Source organism: Lichenostomus cassidix, chromosome 10 (genome assembly GCF_008360975.1).
Source record: "Lichenostomus cassidix isolate B80296 chromosome 10, HeHo_3.0, whole genome shotgun sequence".
Taxonomy (NCBI): domain Eukaryota; kingdom Metazoa; phylum Chordata; class Aves; order Passeriformes; family Meliphagidae; genus Lichenostomus; species Lichenostomus cassidix.
This window is the reverse complement of record NC_139491.1, coordinates 41,921-59,520: the sequence shown is the minus strand read 5'-3', so window position 1 is coordinate 59,520 and position 17,600 is coordinate 41,921. Positions and strand designations below refer to the sequence as shown.

The 17,600-nt window shown below is 39.8% G+C and overlaps 1 protein-coding gene across 1 annotated transcript in view; it reads left to right on the top strand.

The window, feature by feature from the left end:
• The window catches only part of IQGAP1 (IQ motif containing GTPase activating protein 1), a 46,392-nt gene that overhangs the window by 9,822 nt on the left and 18,970 nt on the right, over positions 1–17,600 (top strand). Inside the window, exons 3-17 of the mRNA XM_085070094.1 lie at positions 420–576; positions 952–1,029; positions 2,636–2,712; positions 4,053–4,120; positions 5,160–5,273; positions 5,665–5,843; positions 6,499–6,589; positions 7,073–7,236; positions 8,317–8,401; positions 9,246–9,409; positions 9,783–9,943; positions 10,435–10,559; positions 12,704–12,867; positions 15,474–15,564; positions 17,132–17,299. Of these exons, the coding sequence (XP_084926220.1) occupies positions 420–576; positions 952–1,029; positions 2,636–2,712; positions 4,053–4,120; positions 5,160–5,273; positions 5,665–5,843; positions 6,499–6,589; positions 7,073–7,236; positions 8,317–8,401; positions 9,246–9,409; positions 9,783–9,943; positions 10,435–10,559; positions 12,704–12,867; positions 15,474–15,564; positions 17,132–17,299 (1,886 nt within the window). The remainder of the gene's footprint in view (positions 1–419; positions 577–951; positions 1,030–2,635; positions 2,713–4,052; positions 4,121–5,159; positions 5,274–5,664; positions 5,844–6,498; positions 6,590–7,072; positions 7,237–8,316; positions 8,402–9,245; positions 9,410–9,782; positions 9,944–10,434; positions 10,560–12,703; positions 12,868–15,473; positions 15,565–17,131; positions 17,300–17,600) is intronic.

Below are 17,600 nucleotides of genomic sequence, written 5' to 3'. Positions count from 1 at the left end.
AGTAATGTGGGTTGATCATCCCTGTGAGCCAAATCTTTAACCTTGTTAACAGTCAGAACTGTCAGCTCTGTTTTTAGTATGGACTGTTGCTATTCTGGGCTCCTGTTTTCTTGAAAGCTACCTTTCTGTGATCTTAATTGATCCAAGGCTCATCCGTCCTGTAAAAGCTTTAGAACTTTTGAAACTCTGGGTAATGAACTCCGTACTTCTCCTTAATATTTTGTCTGAAGTGTTACCGACTAGCATTTTAATGATGCAGACTCCGGGTAGTGTTAAATCCATTTTCAACCGCTAGGGCTAAGTGACTAGTATGCTTGAGTATGAAAGCCGCCGCAGCATGAGACTTGTTTGGCATGGGCTCGTGTTCACAAATTGGAAAGATACTCATGTGGCCAACTTCATTGTTCTTGCATTTCCAGATGGATGGAGGCCTGTTTGAATGAGGAGCTGCCTGCCACAACAGAGTTGGAAGAAGGATTGAGAAATGGAGTCTACCTGGCGAAACTTGGAAACTTCTTCTCCCCTAAAGTGGTTTCTGTGAAGAAAATCTATGATAGGGAACAGACTAGGTATAAGGTGAGTGCTGTTGTCGGTGGATACTTCTTTAGATAGACATCTAATACGGGAATATGTATATGTGGAGGTACTGTGAGAAAATAAGCGGAAAGTTAATATGTATTAGTCTTACCTGAGAAACTCTGCCTTCTCTCTAGAACAATGGTTAAATGGGTGGACTCTTAGCTTTATATCTAAGCTTCCACTTAGGTGAAGTAATTTGTCATGAACAGTCAATATAAGCATGTATAGAAGCCTTCTGACTTCTTCCTGCAAAAGTGCTATTTTCACTAGCTGTGTTAATGAACCTCCCTGCTGTTCTTGACTGTTCCCTTGCTGTTCTGATACTTTGTTTCTTGCTACCCTCCCTCATGTTTCTGCCTATTTTTATTTTAGGCAACGGGTCTCCACTTCCGACACACGGATAATGTAATCCAGTGGCTGAATGCCATGTCTGAGATTGGTCTCCCCAAGGTAACTTCTGTCTTGTTCATCCAAATAAATAAATAATCTCATAAAAGCTTTGCATGCTGTGGAAGCATTTGCTGTTGTAAAAAAATCAGCACACTTAATCTAGTTAATTCTTAGATTTCTAGGTTTGTGTCCAAGTAGAAACTCTCTCCTAAAACTTGTTCAAAGATTTCGTTCTGCTACATGTACGAGATTGACTCAGAGCAAAATAATCTATTCTTGTGTACCATATCCCTAATACTACTAATCTTGCATAATATCTGCATTACATCGTCCTTGCCATGCATTCTTTTGAGCAGTATCCAAGCTACAGTTTGATTGTGGAAGTTTTTTTAGAAATCTGTGCTAAAAGTGCTAAAAGTAGCAGCACAACAGAAAATGCTATGTTCTCCATTTCTTCAGATTTTCTTATGAAATTTTCATATTGAGTTGAAATGTTCCTTCTGTAGCTTAATCAAATATAAATTATTGACTTGACTATAGAAATGGCCAGATAAACTTCCCTGAGGTAATAAACACGGTTGCCTGAAAATATATGGAACCATGGTAGTGTTGGGCTGATAGTCAAGTTTTTTGTTACGCATAGTCTCACCAAAACTGGCATTGTGTAGTTTAATCTGATGTATGTTTTCTTTGCATATGTGCTTGCAAATCAAACACTTCATTTTTGGAAAAGATTTTTAAATAACTTCTTGTGATTTACTAATTGAGCTTTCCTGGGATCTGTGATGATTTTACAGGAACACATTTGGGATTAGGAAATACTGAAATATGCTGTTAGGGTGGTTAGGTGAAAATAAATGAGGAGGGACTTAGACAGAGAGACGTTAAGTGCCAGGTATGACAGATCTTCAGATGTAAGTAGGTTTTGGGTAGAAGTAAATGTGTGAGAAGATGTAAAAGAAACTGGGCTGGGGTTCATTACATTTACAAGAGATACTGCTGCTTTAAGTATTTTCCCATGCAGAGCAGCCAGGTGCTGTGGAATTGAGAGTCTTCTTGCCTTTACAGAAAAAGCAATGCTATTTTGTGCTCATAGGCAACAGCAGGGAACCTTCCAATAACTGGAAAATAACATACATTGTCAGTAGTTGTGAAGTAATTGAAACTTCAATATCAACCTCTTTTGTTAAACTTTGAAGAGCTTTGTGTTTGAGACTGTCTGAAAACTGAAAATATAGTATGCAGAGCACTTCAGTGCTGGTCTGAGTTTCCCTTTGAAACCGTCTCTTCTCTTTTTTCTCAACCACATTTAATCCAAAGGAAATTCTCTTTTCTCTCTTCTCCTGTCTTTTTCTCATCTTTTGGGTTTCACCAAAGTCCTCACTAATACCTCATGCCCCAGTATCTTAGCGCACACACAAAAGAAAGGTTCTACCTATTCGTGTATGTAGAACTTGGCAGGAAAAGGGGAGCTCTGGTTTGGGTATTAGAAACAAAAGGAAGGATTGACACTTCAAGTAGGAGAAGCATGGGTCCGGGGCAGAGAAGCTTGAAGAATTTTGTTCCGTGGGCTGTTTCTTTAGTGGAATGTGGAAGAATTGGGCTGATGTGATTTGGCTACATAAAGTGAATATGCTTCAGACTGCTAACTTTGTTTTATTTTTAGATATTCTACCCAGAAACAACAGATATCTATGATCGCAAAAATATGCCACGCTGTATCTATTGTATTCATGCACTCAGGTAAGGAATAATAGACAGAAATCTGATTGCTTTTGAAATCTTTATGCAAAGCTGAAAGGTGACAGGAGAGAGAGCTGAACTGAAGGCTAGATTAGAGCAAATTTTCTTGCAGAACAATCTTATCAGGTAAGAGCAAAGATCAATGAAGCTGATATTTTGCCTTGGGCAGTGGCCAAATCATATTCTAAGGGAAAAAGAACCAGTCAAGTACCTTGTGTTTGCTACCTTTTCATTCCAATTCCCATCCTCTGTACTGTCTGAGGCAGAGCTAGACATTCTTTAACCAAGAAGATAGTAAGGCACTGGCACAGATTGTCCAGAGAAGTTGGGGCTGTCCCATCCCTGGAAGTGTTCAAGTCCAGGTTGGACAGGGTTTGGAGCAGCCTGGGATAGCAGAAGGTGTCCCTGCCTGTGGCAGCGCAGTGGGTGGAACTAGGTGATCTTTAACGTCCTTTCCAACCTGAGCCTTTCTGTGATTTCTGTGATCTGTTGAGCTAGCGTGACAGGCAAAAAGTAGAGGAGTTGCTTTTCTTTCTCCACTTCCATCTGTACTCAGCTGTATGGATTCATCCCTCCTTTATAGCAGTTCTGTTTCTCATCGGGCTGGAGGTGAATACATTAACCCCTTCGTAGTAAGCCAAATCAGCCTAGTGAGTACTTCACTACTGGTGTTGCCACACCTACAGTCCTGTGTCCAGTTCAGGGCTCTCGACCATAAGAGGGACATGAACATGCTGGAGAGAGTTGAAGGAAGGGTGGCTCTGATGATTAATGAGATAGAGGATCTCTCCTATCAGGACAGGCTGAGAGAGTTGGGACCGTTCAGCCTGGATAACACATAATGCCGTGAGAATCTTAACAATGTGTGCAGCTATCTGAAAGGAGGATGCAAAGGAGATGTGAAGCTAGGCTCTTCTCAGTGATGTCCCATGACGTGACAAGAAGCAAGTGGCATAATCAGGAGATGCTTCATTTACTGTGAGAGTGACCAGTGAGTTTCTCTCAAATGTGGGGTTCCTGCTGTTGGTGATCCTCAAAAGCCATCTGGATGTAATCCTGGGGAACTTCATCCTATTTGACCTGGTTTGAAAAAGGAGCTTTAGCAAACCTGAAAGTGCTTTTCTAGCCTCAGCCGTTCTGTAATTCTGTGAAGACTTCATAGTGGTGGGCTAGTTATATTCAGCTACGGGGGGAAGAGAGGAGTCAGCTCACTCTCTTGGGTGATTATCGGCTGTTATTGGCTTACCTGTTCTTGAATCTCTGTCTCCTAAAATCGCATCATTGTCAGAGCCACAAGGAAAAATGATTAGTTCTAATTATTTGCTTCTTTTCTTTTCTAGCCTGTACCTTTTTAAACTGGGTCTTGCCCCCCAGATTCAGGATTTATATGGCAAGGTAGACTTCACAGGTAAAAAACCCCAACACTCACCCGTGTTGCCTTTATCTCATATGCTACTAGATCAGTTGTTGAACACTCGTTAGGTCAATTAGAGGATTGCTACTGTTGATACCCTAAATGAAAATAAAATTATAAATTAATGGCTGTGAGGAGTTTTAGTAATTTAAAAAAAAAAAGTTTCATTTGCCAGCTTCTGAGCCAGGCAGTTAGATAGTCATCAGCTCAGTTATCATTTACTTTCACAAATAACAATGTCTTAACTCTTTTGTTGTTGTTCTAAGATGCTTAAGCCTTGAATCTATCCCCTTGGGAGAGTTTTCAATTTGGAACTTTGTGCATGGTTCTGACCTCCTGTGACAGTTCAGAGTAAACGTGCCATCAGCTGAAGAAGTGTTTGCCAGCTGATCTGCTGCAGGGGATGACAGCACAAAGTCATGCGTCTACATGCCTCCCCAAAGATTTACTTCCTTAACTTTGCAAAAGTGCCAAACTTTGTTTTGCATTAGTGAGGTTCTTGCCTGAGGGCACACATCTGGTTTAAAAGGTGTATAAAATTTATTTCCATTCAGATTGGTTGTTGATTATACCTATAAAATGCTAAACTATTAACTCTCTTTTAGAGTTGTGTGGTATTTAATAGCCACATGTCCTGACACATTCCATTCGCTTCTCTCAGTGTAGTCTGTCTGTGGGGAAAAAGAAAATCTTAAGCTACTGCCTGTGCGTTTTCCTGACCTGTTGGCAACCACAGCTGAGGTACCTCAGAATGGAGTCTGTTTCCAGCTCCTCATGAGAGTTCTTGTGTTGTTTTCTAGTAAGGAAAACTACAGAATACTCCCATATGAACTTCCGGGAGAAATGTAGATTTTAGGAAAGTGTGCAAAATGTCTTAGCATTTTCATTTCTTTTGTTTCACTTACTGAGTTATATTCAAGGTGTTATTTAAATGGTGATTGTCATCTATTGTAGTTATCCTTTTTTCTTAGCAGCAGTTAGTATAGCAGCGCTAATGCATTTAAGCCCATGTAACACTGTTTAAATGTTTCAGAGGAGGAAATAAGTAATATGAGGCTTGAACTGGAGAAGTATGGTATTCAGATGCCTGCCTTCAGCAAGATTGGAGGAATTCTTGCAAATGAACTTTCTGTGGATGAAGCTGCATGTAAGAAAAGATGGCATTTTGTTTGATTGTTCAAATCAGCAGATCAGTTAAGTGTTGGTTTGAATGCTGCCTGTTTTAAGCCCAGTACAGTCTTTCTGATAGGCCTTTTGGAAGACTGGGAAGATGTTTTTATTCTTTCCTTGGTGTATTTTTCTTTTCTCTGGAGTGTGATGTTTCGACTGCTACTACTTTGTATGTAGAAAATAGGCTGCTACTTTTTCACCAACACAAAGCCATGGCAGAGTGAGAGATACTTTGGTAATTCTTTTGCTTTCCAGTTAATTTGTAGATAATTCTTCTGCTCTTTTCAGATAAGGTATTCTTGATTTCTTGGTTTTTAACAGTGCTGTTTTGTTTGGGACTAACTGGCAGACTTTGGCTTGTTTTTCAGTGCATGCTGCTGTCATTGCCATTAACGAAGCAATTGACCGTCAGGTTCCAGCTGAGACTCTTATGGCAATGAAGAACCCTAATGCCATGCTAATAAATCTTGATGATCAACTGGAATCCACTTACCAAGCCACACTCTACAGAGCAAAGCAAGACAAGATGGAGAATGCTAAAAATAGGGTAGCTCAGTTCTTCTTTCAAACTATTTGAATGCACTACCATCGCGTATTGCAGTGTAAACTGTGGGGAATTCACCTAATGTGTGTTACTGTCCTGTATGTATAGTCTTAGGTGGATTTACTCCTGGTGGCATGCTATTATGTTCCCCAGTAATCTGTCTTGTGGAAAACAGGCAGTAGTTAGCTGTGTTACTCTATTTAACTGTCTGAAATATGGGCTACACAGAAACAGAGCTCCTGTCAGCATTTTTATGTTGGGAATGCATCCTTCTATTTTCATACACTATAGATATGTTTTCCTAGCAGTGAAACGATGAGCAAAACTGACTGATGCGGGAAGCGGTCCATGTTGTTCTAGAACGCTGTATAATGCGTGCTTAGCTCTGTGTACTGCTTTCTGTGTTCTTGAGCTCTACTGTGTGTTCAATAGAGCCATTACATTGAAATAAGATGTTTGTCTGTATCAGAGTTTGACTATAGTTGCTTTAGATTTATTTATGTCTGGGGCTTCTTTTTGCATGTGTAGAGGTATTGTATCTATGGCCCATCACAGCTCTATACGGGTAAACAGTTTCCTTCCTGATCTTTTCAGTTAGAAGGTCTGTTAAGGTGAAGGAAGCTGTAGAAATCCTGATTAGTTTTTATTTCATCTTCAGATTGCCTCAGAAAGTTCAGATAGAGAGAGAGATGTGTATGAAGAACTTCTGACTCAAGCTGAGATTCAGGGAAACATCAATAAAGTGAACAGTAGGTATCATGGTATAATAATAGTCTTAATTAAAGAGTACTTCAAAACGATACCTGTGCTCCTCTTTTTCTGTAATGCTGACAAAATTTAAAGGCAGCTCCCCTGCTTTTGTGAGGTGTGAGCAGTGGAGTGTCTTGATTTTTTTCAGCTGTGTGGTTTTGTTGTTGTTGGTTTTGGTTTTGTTTTTTTTTTTTTTAGTCAGTACATAAGTGTAAGCTTAATTCACTCCAACTTCTGTTACCCTTCCTTTTGGAAATGTGTTGTCTGCGTTGCTGGGCCCTTCAGTTTTTCATCTTGAATAGTGCATGCCATTTCCAATGATTAGCCTGTTTTTCAAATACTGCTTCATAATTGACTCTGGAAGTCTTCCATTTGGATTACATACCTTACTTGATATCTGTCAGGTCTAAGAGTGTTTCTTTCTGAGCTGTAGGTTATGTAAGCCATGGGACTTTCTCAAAACTCTGTTTTACTGTTCCTAGCACATGCAGCCATATCAAAGACTGACCTGGCTTTGGAACGAGGAGATGCATTAGCACTGTACGAAGCTTTGGCAACACCAGCTCTGGGACTCCGAGGATTGCTACAAGAAAATTGCGACTGGTATTTCAAACAGCTTTTGAGTGACAGGCGACAGAAACAGGAGGTACGGAAAAGCGTAGATTACCCTGATTTTGAGGTTTTTGCCCTGCTCCTGCCTTTCACCTTACCACTGTGTACTAGTCACTTGGTATATACTTGCATTACAGTTTATTGTTGGCTAGAAAAAGTTAGTGTTAAGAGATGGAAGCATTCGGTAAGCCTGACTATTATTTAGGTTTTATCTCTGCATATGAAAGGCCAGTAAAATGTTTGTATATATGTGTACGTGCAATTAAAATACTTGGACAAACCTTAAAATACTAACTTGTGTGTGTATAGAACTGTTAGAACTAAGGTGTGTCCTCCCTTATTTTGCAATTTTCAGTGCCCAAAGAATGTGGATACATGGGTTTTGTAAACATCTATCAGATAAGCATGAACTAATTTCACTGTGGAGAATACCATCATTCACCATTTCCGGGCATGGTGCCTAGGGATGGTTTAGTGGTGGACTCGGTAGTATCAGATGTGTGGTTGGACTTAATGATGCTATGGGTCTTTTTCAGCTTCAGCAGTTCTGTGATTCTACCTAAGTTATCTCGGCCCTTCTGCCTTCCTAGTTACTCAGTCTCATTTTCTATTTGTATTTGTGTAGTGTCACATAGTCCAAAAAGTGCGCACGTGTAAGCCAAAGCTGCCTGTTGTCTGTTTTGATGTTCTGCTAACTCTTTAGTTGCTCAGAGGTAAAACGTGACATTACTTAGTGGGCTGTTTCATGGCAAACTGCACAATTGCTAATTTCACTTCAGCATGCAGCTCACATTCAGGGAGTCTTTTCCCACAAAATTGTGCCTTTCGCCTTAAATATGTCATCATTTTGGAAGCAGTCTTGCCTTGAATTGCTATGTTCATGGGACCACACTTGTGACATAAACGAGATTAGGTTGTACGCATACGGTCTTTCAGCATCTGAGCTGATAGTTGGATGAGTTATTTCTGATTTCCTGGTGTATATGGCATTCTCTGTTTGCAGAAGCTATATGTCATTAGAGTGTTTTAAGCTAAAGTGGAGTATTTTTATTGAGGCAATTGAAATTATTAACATGACATTATTTCGCCCTCACAGTTTCTATTTTTCCTTTAGGCTGGCCTTACAGGTCCTCTGCAGAAGGAAGAGTTGCAGTTGGGAGTGGATGCTGCTAACAGGGCAGCGCAACAGTACCAGCAAAGTAAGGATCAACAGAAATTTTTGTAGCGAAGTCACCGTGGATGTGATTAAAAAAATGAGGCAGCACAGTATTTGGGTCTATTACAAATGGTCTTTATGACTGTTCTTTAAGTACTTTTCAGCTGCTGAGAACATTAAAGAGAGGTGGTTGCCCTAATTACTTGTAGTGTCTCTTATCCAGCTCTTACAATGTGGCTGGAGATAACAGTATGTAATTTGAATTAAGAAAAATAGAATTTTTGCATCCACCTTAAATAACCTCTTTTCTATAAAATACTTGTATGAATTTTTGTGCCATGGATCTGTGAAGAAAATCTAGATTGCTCCAAGAGATGCGCAAGATAGGTTATCTGCTGGTCATTCACACTGAGCTACAGAATCTTTACTGTTTCTGAATATCAGGTAGCAAATAAAATGCAGATTATTTGCCAATTGTTTTTTGATCGGTGCTTGTGAGACCATGCACAGTTCTGGCTGTGCAGGAGCGATTCACTTTGCGGTAGGTAGAAAGGAGACTATGAGAGGAAAAATTGGTATGATTTACCCATCCAAAAATTTGCGGTGAGGCTTTTTACTGTTGGAATACTGAAATGTTGAAACAGTCCTTTGATCACCAGACAAAAAAGTGAACTAGTAATAAATATGAGCGTTGTGCGTTTTACTTGAGTTCAGTTGTAGAAGGCTAACTAACTGGGGATGTACGGATCTAAGAGTTTGGCTCTTTCCCTGCAGTTAGTGGTATTATTCTTTCTCTAGTTAAGTGTTCGAATAAAATAGAAGTGCTGTTAATATGGGAGTCTCAACTGTCTGCCTTCCTTAATTCTTTATGCTCTTTGAACTTTTAGGACTGGCAGCAGTAGCCAGAATTAATTCTGCAATTCGAATGGGTGATGCTGAAAAGACTGTGGCAGAAATGAAGAATCCGGAGGCCCAGTTACCAGAGGTTTATGCATTTGCTGCAGATCTTTACCAAAGGGAGCTGGCCACCTTACAGCAACAGAGTCCTGAAGTAAGTATCACCTTTTATGTTATTTCTGGAAGTTGGCATGGGTCACTGGGTCTACCTTGTCTGTTTCCCTAAATGCATTCTCTGGAACCCGAGTCTGGACTCGAGTCTTCATAGAACTGCTTTGGTGGTCAGTCCTTTCTGATGTGGTTTAATCCCTAAATCTTGAGCTACTTGACCCTGTAAGACTGTACTTCAATCTCTTATTTGGTGCTCTAGTTTTGTTTGTGATACTCATCTTTCTATTTTGTTGTCATGAAGGTTGTCCCTTTGCCTTGTTACATGTCTGTTCTGACAGCTACCCCGTTATTTTCTATGTGCAGCAATAGTTTGTACAGAGTGAACAGAATTAATTTATTGTCCTCTTTGTATGCAGGGTCACCTCACCCATACAGAACTATGTGTTGCTGTAGAGATGCTGTCTTCTGTGGCCCTGATTAACAGGGCTTTGGATTCAGGGGATATGAATACAGTGTGGAAACAACTGAGCAGTCCTGTCACAGGGCTTACAAACGTTGAGGATGAGAACTCACAGAGGTGAATAAGTCATGGAATCATATCTGTCTTTGACTTCATGATTTTTTTCCTTTCGTTAAATTTTACATTATTTCTATGTTATTTGTTACAGCATTGATTTAATCTCTGCTTTAATCTTGTTTTTGCGATTACTATTTCTTACTGCTCTGATTCCCGCGCTGTCTCTCAATGCTTTCTCATGGATTTCACAATAAAGCCATGCTGTAATACCATTAGGTCATTGCTAGGACTTAGGCCAGCTCACCATTTTCTCTGCCCTGGACCCTTATAGCGCTTTTTTCTATTTGGCAATTTTGTCTATTTGAGCCAACTTCACATTTGTGCTCGCCGTCCTCCACACAGCAATTCTCCCTGTTTTCATATCTGTTCCAGTTTCACCCCTCATGTTACCTCTCCCACTTTGTGTACAGTTCCTAATGCTGGATTGTGTGCTCCCTGATCATCTTGCTGCAATGTGATGTTTACTGGGTTTGGGTTTTGTTTTTTGACAGGTACATTGATGACTTGGTGAAGCTGAAAGCTCAGACAAATGCAGAAGGAAATGAATTTATCACATGGAATGATATCCAGTCATGTGTTGATCATGTGAATCAAGTTGTGCATGAAGAACATGAAAGTAAGTTTTTCTGTTCAATTCTTGCTAGACTGGGCCTAGCTTATAAGGAGTGCTAAAATTAGGTGCATGTCAATACAAAAGTTATTGATTGACTTGTAGTTGTGTCGTATGTTAGATATCCAGGAAGATCTTAGTTGTGAACAAGACTTGGTGGTCTGTAATACGTAAATCTTGATTGCAGGACTGATCATTGATGGAGAGATCAGGTGGTCAGGCGTTATTTGTGGTATTGATGTCAGTATTTCAAAACCGTTTATTAATCTTCGTTGATTTGAAATTTTAAGTTGACTTAAAATCCAGAGTGGAGATAGATGAGTCTTTGAAAATAGTACCATTAAACAAAGTTATTCTTCAACAGACCCTTTTTTTTTTATCATTTTCGTTTCATTTCATTTGTTTATGACCAATAAACAAATGGTCAAACCTCCTGGTCAAACCCAAAACCTCCTGGGTTTGACACTAACCTTGAAGCCATCTTTGTAATATTTGTAATTTTGTAATATCTAATAGCTCAGCAAGGCTGAAAGCCTTGCATCATAAAGTGGGAGAGATTTGTCACAATTGTTGAGGTCACGCTAAAGTTTATGTTGTACACTGAGACAAGCAGGTGTTTTTTGGTACTTGTTGTGTACTTGGTGTGTTGTGTTTCATCTTGAAAAGCTTTTTCTTTTACTCTAGAGAGGGTTAACTTTTAAATTAACAGATTTCTATATTGGTTAACTTGTTTCCTGCATCTGCAAATAGACACTGGGTTTCCTGCTTGGGTCACACCAGTAGGTTTGTTGAAACCACACAAACAGGGCGCTGCAGTGGTGGGTGCATGCACCAGTGCTAGTTTCATGGTATCTTTTGTATGTAAGAGGTCACAGTGGAATTCTAAAAGTTTGTGTAGTCCCAACATCCTGTTTCTTTCAACACTCCTTATCCTGTAAGAAAAGGTGCAGAAAATCCTGTAATGAAATAAATTGTTCTCCCAGGGAATTTCTTAGTTCTTTGGTCTGCTTCATATATGCCCTTATGCAAAGATACATTTTATCTTCTCTCTATGAATACGTTAAATTAGTCAGAGAAGGTCCTCAAGCTGTGTGGCCATATATGTATTCTTTTTTCTGTGCCTTTTCCTAAGTTATTGTATTTGGTTTTTGATAGAAACCATGCCATCATTTTAGCGATGGGGTTCTTGCAGTGTCTTCAACATATGTTTTTCCCTGATCTCTACTCCATCCAAATATAACCTCTTCCCCAAGATATTCTGGTTTTTTTGTATGAACTTCTGTTTTGTGTGTCTTGCATTGAAGAGTCACAATCTTAGAAGATGATAATCAAAATTGGAGATGCTCACACTGAGCTCCTTTCTTTTATCTAAAAGACCTTTTTGTTCCACCCTGATGAAACCATGATTGGATCCCTCTTTAAGCAGGGAATTGAATCAGATGAACTCCAGGGTTCATCTCAACCTGAGTTTTTTTGTGATTTTCAGGAGACGGTTGCTACAGATGGGACATGTATGATGTAGACTCCATTTGCATTTAGGGATTGTAAGGGTTTTGTTTTGCCGAATGGTAGATTTTACCGGACCTGAATAGCATCCACATCTCTGATAATACAGCTGATACTATATAGGTCCTTAATGGAAGAGTTTTCTAAAAGATGAAGTTACTGTATTTTTAAGTGGCATTCAGTGCAAGTCTTTAGCTTCATGTGAAGATTTCATTCTGGAGAAGCCAGAACCTTGGAATATTGTGAACTCTGGCCATTTGGGCTTTGATAATTCTCTTCCAGCTCTGAGCTGGGTGTCTGAGAATTCAGTTTTGTCCCTGCATGTTGTCTCCCTGAGTAGTTTATTGTTCAGTCTTTAAAAATTTTTTTTTTTAAATTGCAAAGCTCAGGAATTATAATACATAATATAATTATAATAATATATAATAATATAATAATATAATTATAATAATATATAATTAAGATGGAGAAATAGTCATGGTTTCTTTACTAGTAAGTAATGCTTTCTGTTAGAAATACTGTGGTTCTCAGCTGTTACTTGATTTAGGAAGGACTAACTGCACTTTTCCTCTGAAGCGACGCTTGTGATTATTGTCGACCAAAAATGGAACTTTGTCTTTCTCCCCCTTTGCATTCCTCCCTAGGGATCTTGGCAATTGGTCTTATTAATGAAGCTCTGGATGAAGGCGATGCCAAGAAGACTATTCAAGCCTTACAGACTCCTGCAGCAAAATTGGAGGGTGTAGCCCCGAAGGTAGCACAGCATTACCAGGATACGCTACTTCGAGCCAAGAGGGAGAAAGCACAGGTGAGTGCAGTTAAATGCACCTCTCGAAAGACCTTTGCATCAGTGCCATTGGATTTTTACTGGTCTTGAAAGTCAGGAATCAAAATTGGCAGTGGAGAGGTGGGCATTCTGCATACCTTCAGCTGATTTTAACCAGTCATTTTGGATCTCTCTTTACTAGAGAAAGAGATTTCAGCTAACAGTGTGAGTCTTCATGAACTCTGGGGATGGGTTTAAGGATATTAAGTGCCCATAATGGCTCGTTACAGCTAATCTTGGGTCCCAAGTGAGATTCATATCTTGTTTGTGAAAAAGTAATATGCATAATCTGTTTGTGCAAGGAGACCGTGTTCATTCCAGGAGTACTGAACTTCTGAATGCAAGTTTTCTGCAAGCTTAAGTATTTTCTTCTAATGTTCTTTGTTAAATGTAGTCATAGGCATAGTTGTATGTGGCAAAAAGAAAGTTTCTGAAGGTGGAAAAATCTGTAAAGTGATAGATTAGAAAAGAGATGCGAAGCACGTAACATACGTGCTGTTGTTCACCTGATGACGCTTTCATAGCTTATGACTTTTGAGCAAAAGTTGTCATTAGCGAAGGACTTCTACGTACTTGAACACAGTTGCAGCTTTCACTAACCGAAAGGTGAAAGATGAAGAGAGGAAGAGCAAGTTTCATCTTATGAGTTTCATCTTACGAGTTTCATCAGGTTTAAGAAAGGCTGACAAGTGCGTGTGTGTATGCAAATGATTTCTTGAGTAGTATGGATTGGGCACTTGATTTTTTTTTTTTTTCTTCTCGTATGTTTACAGAGAAGTAGCAGATGTCTGCTTTCAGTGGCTTGAGAGTGTTTTCTTTTTTTCTGCTGTGGAACTCATTGCTCTAATAGCAGTGCACACAACTTTGTATAGAGGTTAAGGTCTAGATTGTATTGAACGCTTTGTTTTTGACTAAAGGGAAACCTGCCTGATGACAATAGCTGAAAACTGTGCATTTCTGTTGAAAATCGTTAAGCAGCTTTCCCAAGGGCTTTCCCAGGGTTAATGTTCCTCAGTATCCATTTTGCAATGAAGCATTTCCTCCCGCTGAGTCAGAATGAAACAATCAAATCTTTTTGTCGTGTGCTTAAACTTGTGCCAGGTTGCGCTGGTAACTCCTCAGTTGGTATGAAATTACCTTATTTAGGCATAAGGGAAGTAAAGGGCTTATCCCAGCAGCATGGCAGTAATTTGAGGAATAGAAAGATCATATTATAAAGTAACCATGTGGGGAAAATAATCACAATCTAAAGTCAACTTTTAGGAACTAGTGATTTCTATACCTTGGGGCTGAGAGGGATCATAGTTCACCTGAAGATGTTGTTCAGTTGTTTACTTGAATGGGGAGTGCTGTGTCACGTGTGTTTCTGATGCTGTGATGTGAGAGAGAAGAAACCGGGAGACTCTGTAGTTTGTTGCACCGCGTGTACCTTGCGGAAAGACTCGCAGCAGCAAAACTGTAGAAAAGCATAAGATAGTTTTGGTAGATTTTGCTGTTATTGGTATTCCTGTGGGACGGTCTGGCTTTCAGAAGAAATCTGCCCGTGAAGGTCATGTTAAGCTCTTGAATGAAGTACCATTTAGCCAGTTAGTTTCAGATCTGCCAAAACAGTGGGAAAAATATGGAAGGCATGTAAGGAAATGTTCGTTTTAAGTCTGGCCTTAAAGCTTCTGAACATGGTAAATAGGGGTTTTTTGTGCAGTGGGATTATTTTTCCATACCAGAGCTAAATGTTTCCTGTGTTCTGTTTGTATGAGTAGAGTTGTCAGAGGGATGGCAGTTGCATTTGTTTCAGTAGTTACCTACAGGAAGCACCAGGGGGTGGGGAGAAGCTCATGCTTGGCAACTGCTGGGTCATTGTTCTTTATGTATGTTTTGGGACTTGCTAAACATTTGTCTCTTTCCTCCTCTCAAACTTCTGCATGTAACACCAGCTCATTTGGCTGGATTTCCCAGCCAAAATACAGGATACCTTGTGATCACTGCTCCTTGACGAGCAATCCGTTAAAGACTTAAAACACGTCTTTGAGCGCTGTGTGTGTACGCCCACCCACAATACCTCTGCTGCTTTTTGCTTTGCTAGTTTGTACAGGTTTGTGAACTTCTGTGGGCATGCGAATGAACAGCCTGATGTGACATTAGTTACTCAAAGGTTTTTTTAGTTTCTGCACACAGAGGTGCATTGGCAGCTCTGTGTAGTCGTCTTCTGTTGAAGGACTAACTTCCTGGGGAGTCGTATCCTGTTAACTAGTGTGGCTTTAGGACTAACCGGTACCGAGTCCCTGGGCATGTGTTCTCTCTGCTTATTAGAGTGATTCCCATTGACAGAATTTCTTCTTTGTTCTGTTTTGTGAAAAGATTTTTTGACGGGGAGAAAGTGTTGAGTTTGGTAACACCACAGTAGTCTCTGCCAGTAATAAATGCACATGATGTCCTTGTGCTGGAGTCAATTAGGAAGTCTGAAATGCTTATTCCCTCTGATACGGAGAACTACTATATCGGCTATTTCTGAATATAGGTTATTTTACTTAGCAAAAACAACAATGCTTTTCTCTTGATACTGTATGTTTTTCTTTTATTCTCTTCAGGACACACAGGATGAAACAGCTGTACTTTGGCTAGATGAAATTCAGGATGGGATTCATAAGGCTAACAAGGACACAGAGGAGTCCCAGAGATGTAAGTATAATCACAGTATTGCAGGTTTGCATTTACTCTAAATCTCTAATTTTCCATTGCGTTCAACATTTACCTGTCTGCTTTTTCGGCTTGATTCAACCAATCAATACTAGTACTGATTAGTTTGCCCTTTATAGTTGCCTTACATTTTTCTTGATTCTATTTTTTCATCTCTGGTGTGGTGATGTCGTACATTTCGCTCTGAAAACTTGAAGTTTGATGTTATGCCGATACTTTAAGTTATCCAAACTCAGTCCCTTCTGATTTTGCTTTGACCAGGCAACCGCATTGGAAACAGAAAAGTTTAATCTCTCTCTGGAATCTCCCTGGTGCCTTTGAAACAGGTTGTCCGAAGACACTGTCTTTCGAGATTTTCCAATCTGTGTCAGACCAGGGCCTGAAGGCAGCCCGGCTTTGAGAACAGGATTGGACTACATTGCCCTCCAGCATGAATTTTTAATGAATTGTGTATCAGATATGTAAACTTTCTGGCACGGTTGATTCCTTTCATCCTCTCTCTGCAGATATGATTTTTTTTTTTTTTTAAATTTGTGCCTTGTCCAAAATAGATGTTTTAAAAGAGAAAAATCAACATGTTCAAAAAACTTCTAGTGAAAGGCAAAACAAGTTTGTCCAACTCCATGGCCTAGTTTAGTTGTTTCTAATGACGTTTTTTAGTCAGTGAATTCCCCTATCAACTGCCTCAAAAAAAAAAAAAAAGAAAGAAGAAGATGGGGAAGTAGGACATTTTTACCTATTAATCTTACTGTTTGTTCCCAGTGCAATTTTTTTCACCATTCTTCCTATCCACCAAGCACTTTGGCAAGACAGCAGCCTGAATTTTTGGTCAAAAGCAGGATATGCCCTTAAGCCTGAAAAGTTCTTCAGATACCCTTAGATGTCCATGTAGGAATAGATGTTTTTGTGGTTTTACCTAGTGCTAAAAATTACTGTATTTCATTTTGGTGATGTCGGTGGGATTTCTCTGCTCTTGTGATGACGTCTGTATTTGAATCACAGTTCTGGAGTATTCTTGGAATGATGTATCGTTGTGTTTTCTTCCTCTGCTCCTTGTGCTTCTCCAAAGAGGTTTTTGACTTGTTTACAAACTACATCATGCTTTTTTTCCTAGGGACAGGGGTTCTAGTTGTTGCAAAAGCCTCTTTTGCGTTGTGACTGGCTCTGCCAGAAGAAGCTGTGTTAACCAAAACAGGTGTCAGAGGAGAGCTGCAACTTTGTGTGTTGAAAAGTTCAGGTGGTAAATCAGCACCATACTGGGACTTTGGGCACACAAATTACGTGCTGTCAGGTGCAGTTCCACACATGGTTGGACACTGTACTGAAGAGGCCTCTATACTGCAAGTTGTCTGGTTGGTTTTTTATTTATATTTCATGTTTAGATACACTTAAAATTTGCGTGTCTTACCCTATCTACAAGGATAAGGTATCCATCTATCTTGCCCTATCTACAAGGGTACATTCATGTTGCCTTGCTGTGTTCTGCCATTCAGTGTTTACTGTGAGTTACTGAGTCTCTGAGCTAACCTGCTTCCTTGTGTTATCCAAGTCTCCTTAGGAATTCTGGCCATTAATGAAGCAGTAGATCATGGTGATGTCAGCCAGACCCTGAGCGCCTTGCGTTCACCTGATGTCGGGCTATACGGAGTCACTCCAGAATGTGCTGAGACGTACCTGCGAGAACTGTCAGAAGTCAAGACAAGAAAAAGGGCAGCAGGTACACCTTAAGTAGCTAACTTAGTGAAATAAATGCAAGATTGTTGTACGTGGAATTGGAACCAGAGGTAAAAAGGCCCCTGGGAAAAAATCTCGTATTGTAGGTGACAGTTGTGGATGCTTTGCGGAATAAGAGTTTGGTTTTTTTTTCTTTTTTAGAAAAAGTGTGTGAATAGTATAATGGTCTCCACTTAGAGAATGTGCTGTGTTTAGGCGGCTCTCATATGAGGTCATTAGGGACTCAGAAACATTTGTTTCCTTGCTTGGAGGAAGAAGCATCTGTAAAGTAGATTTCCTGGTTG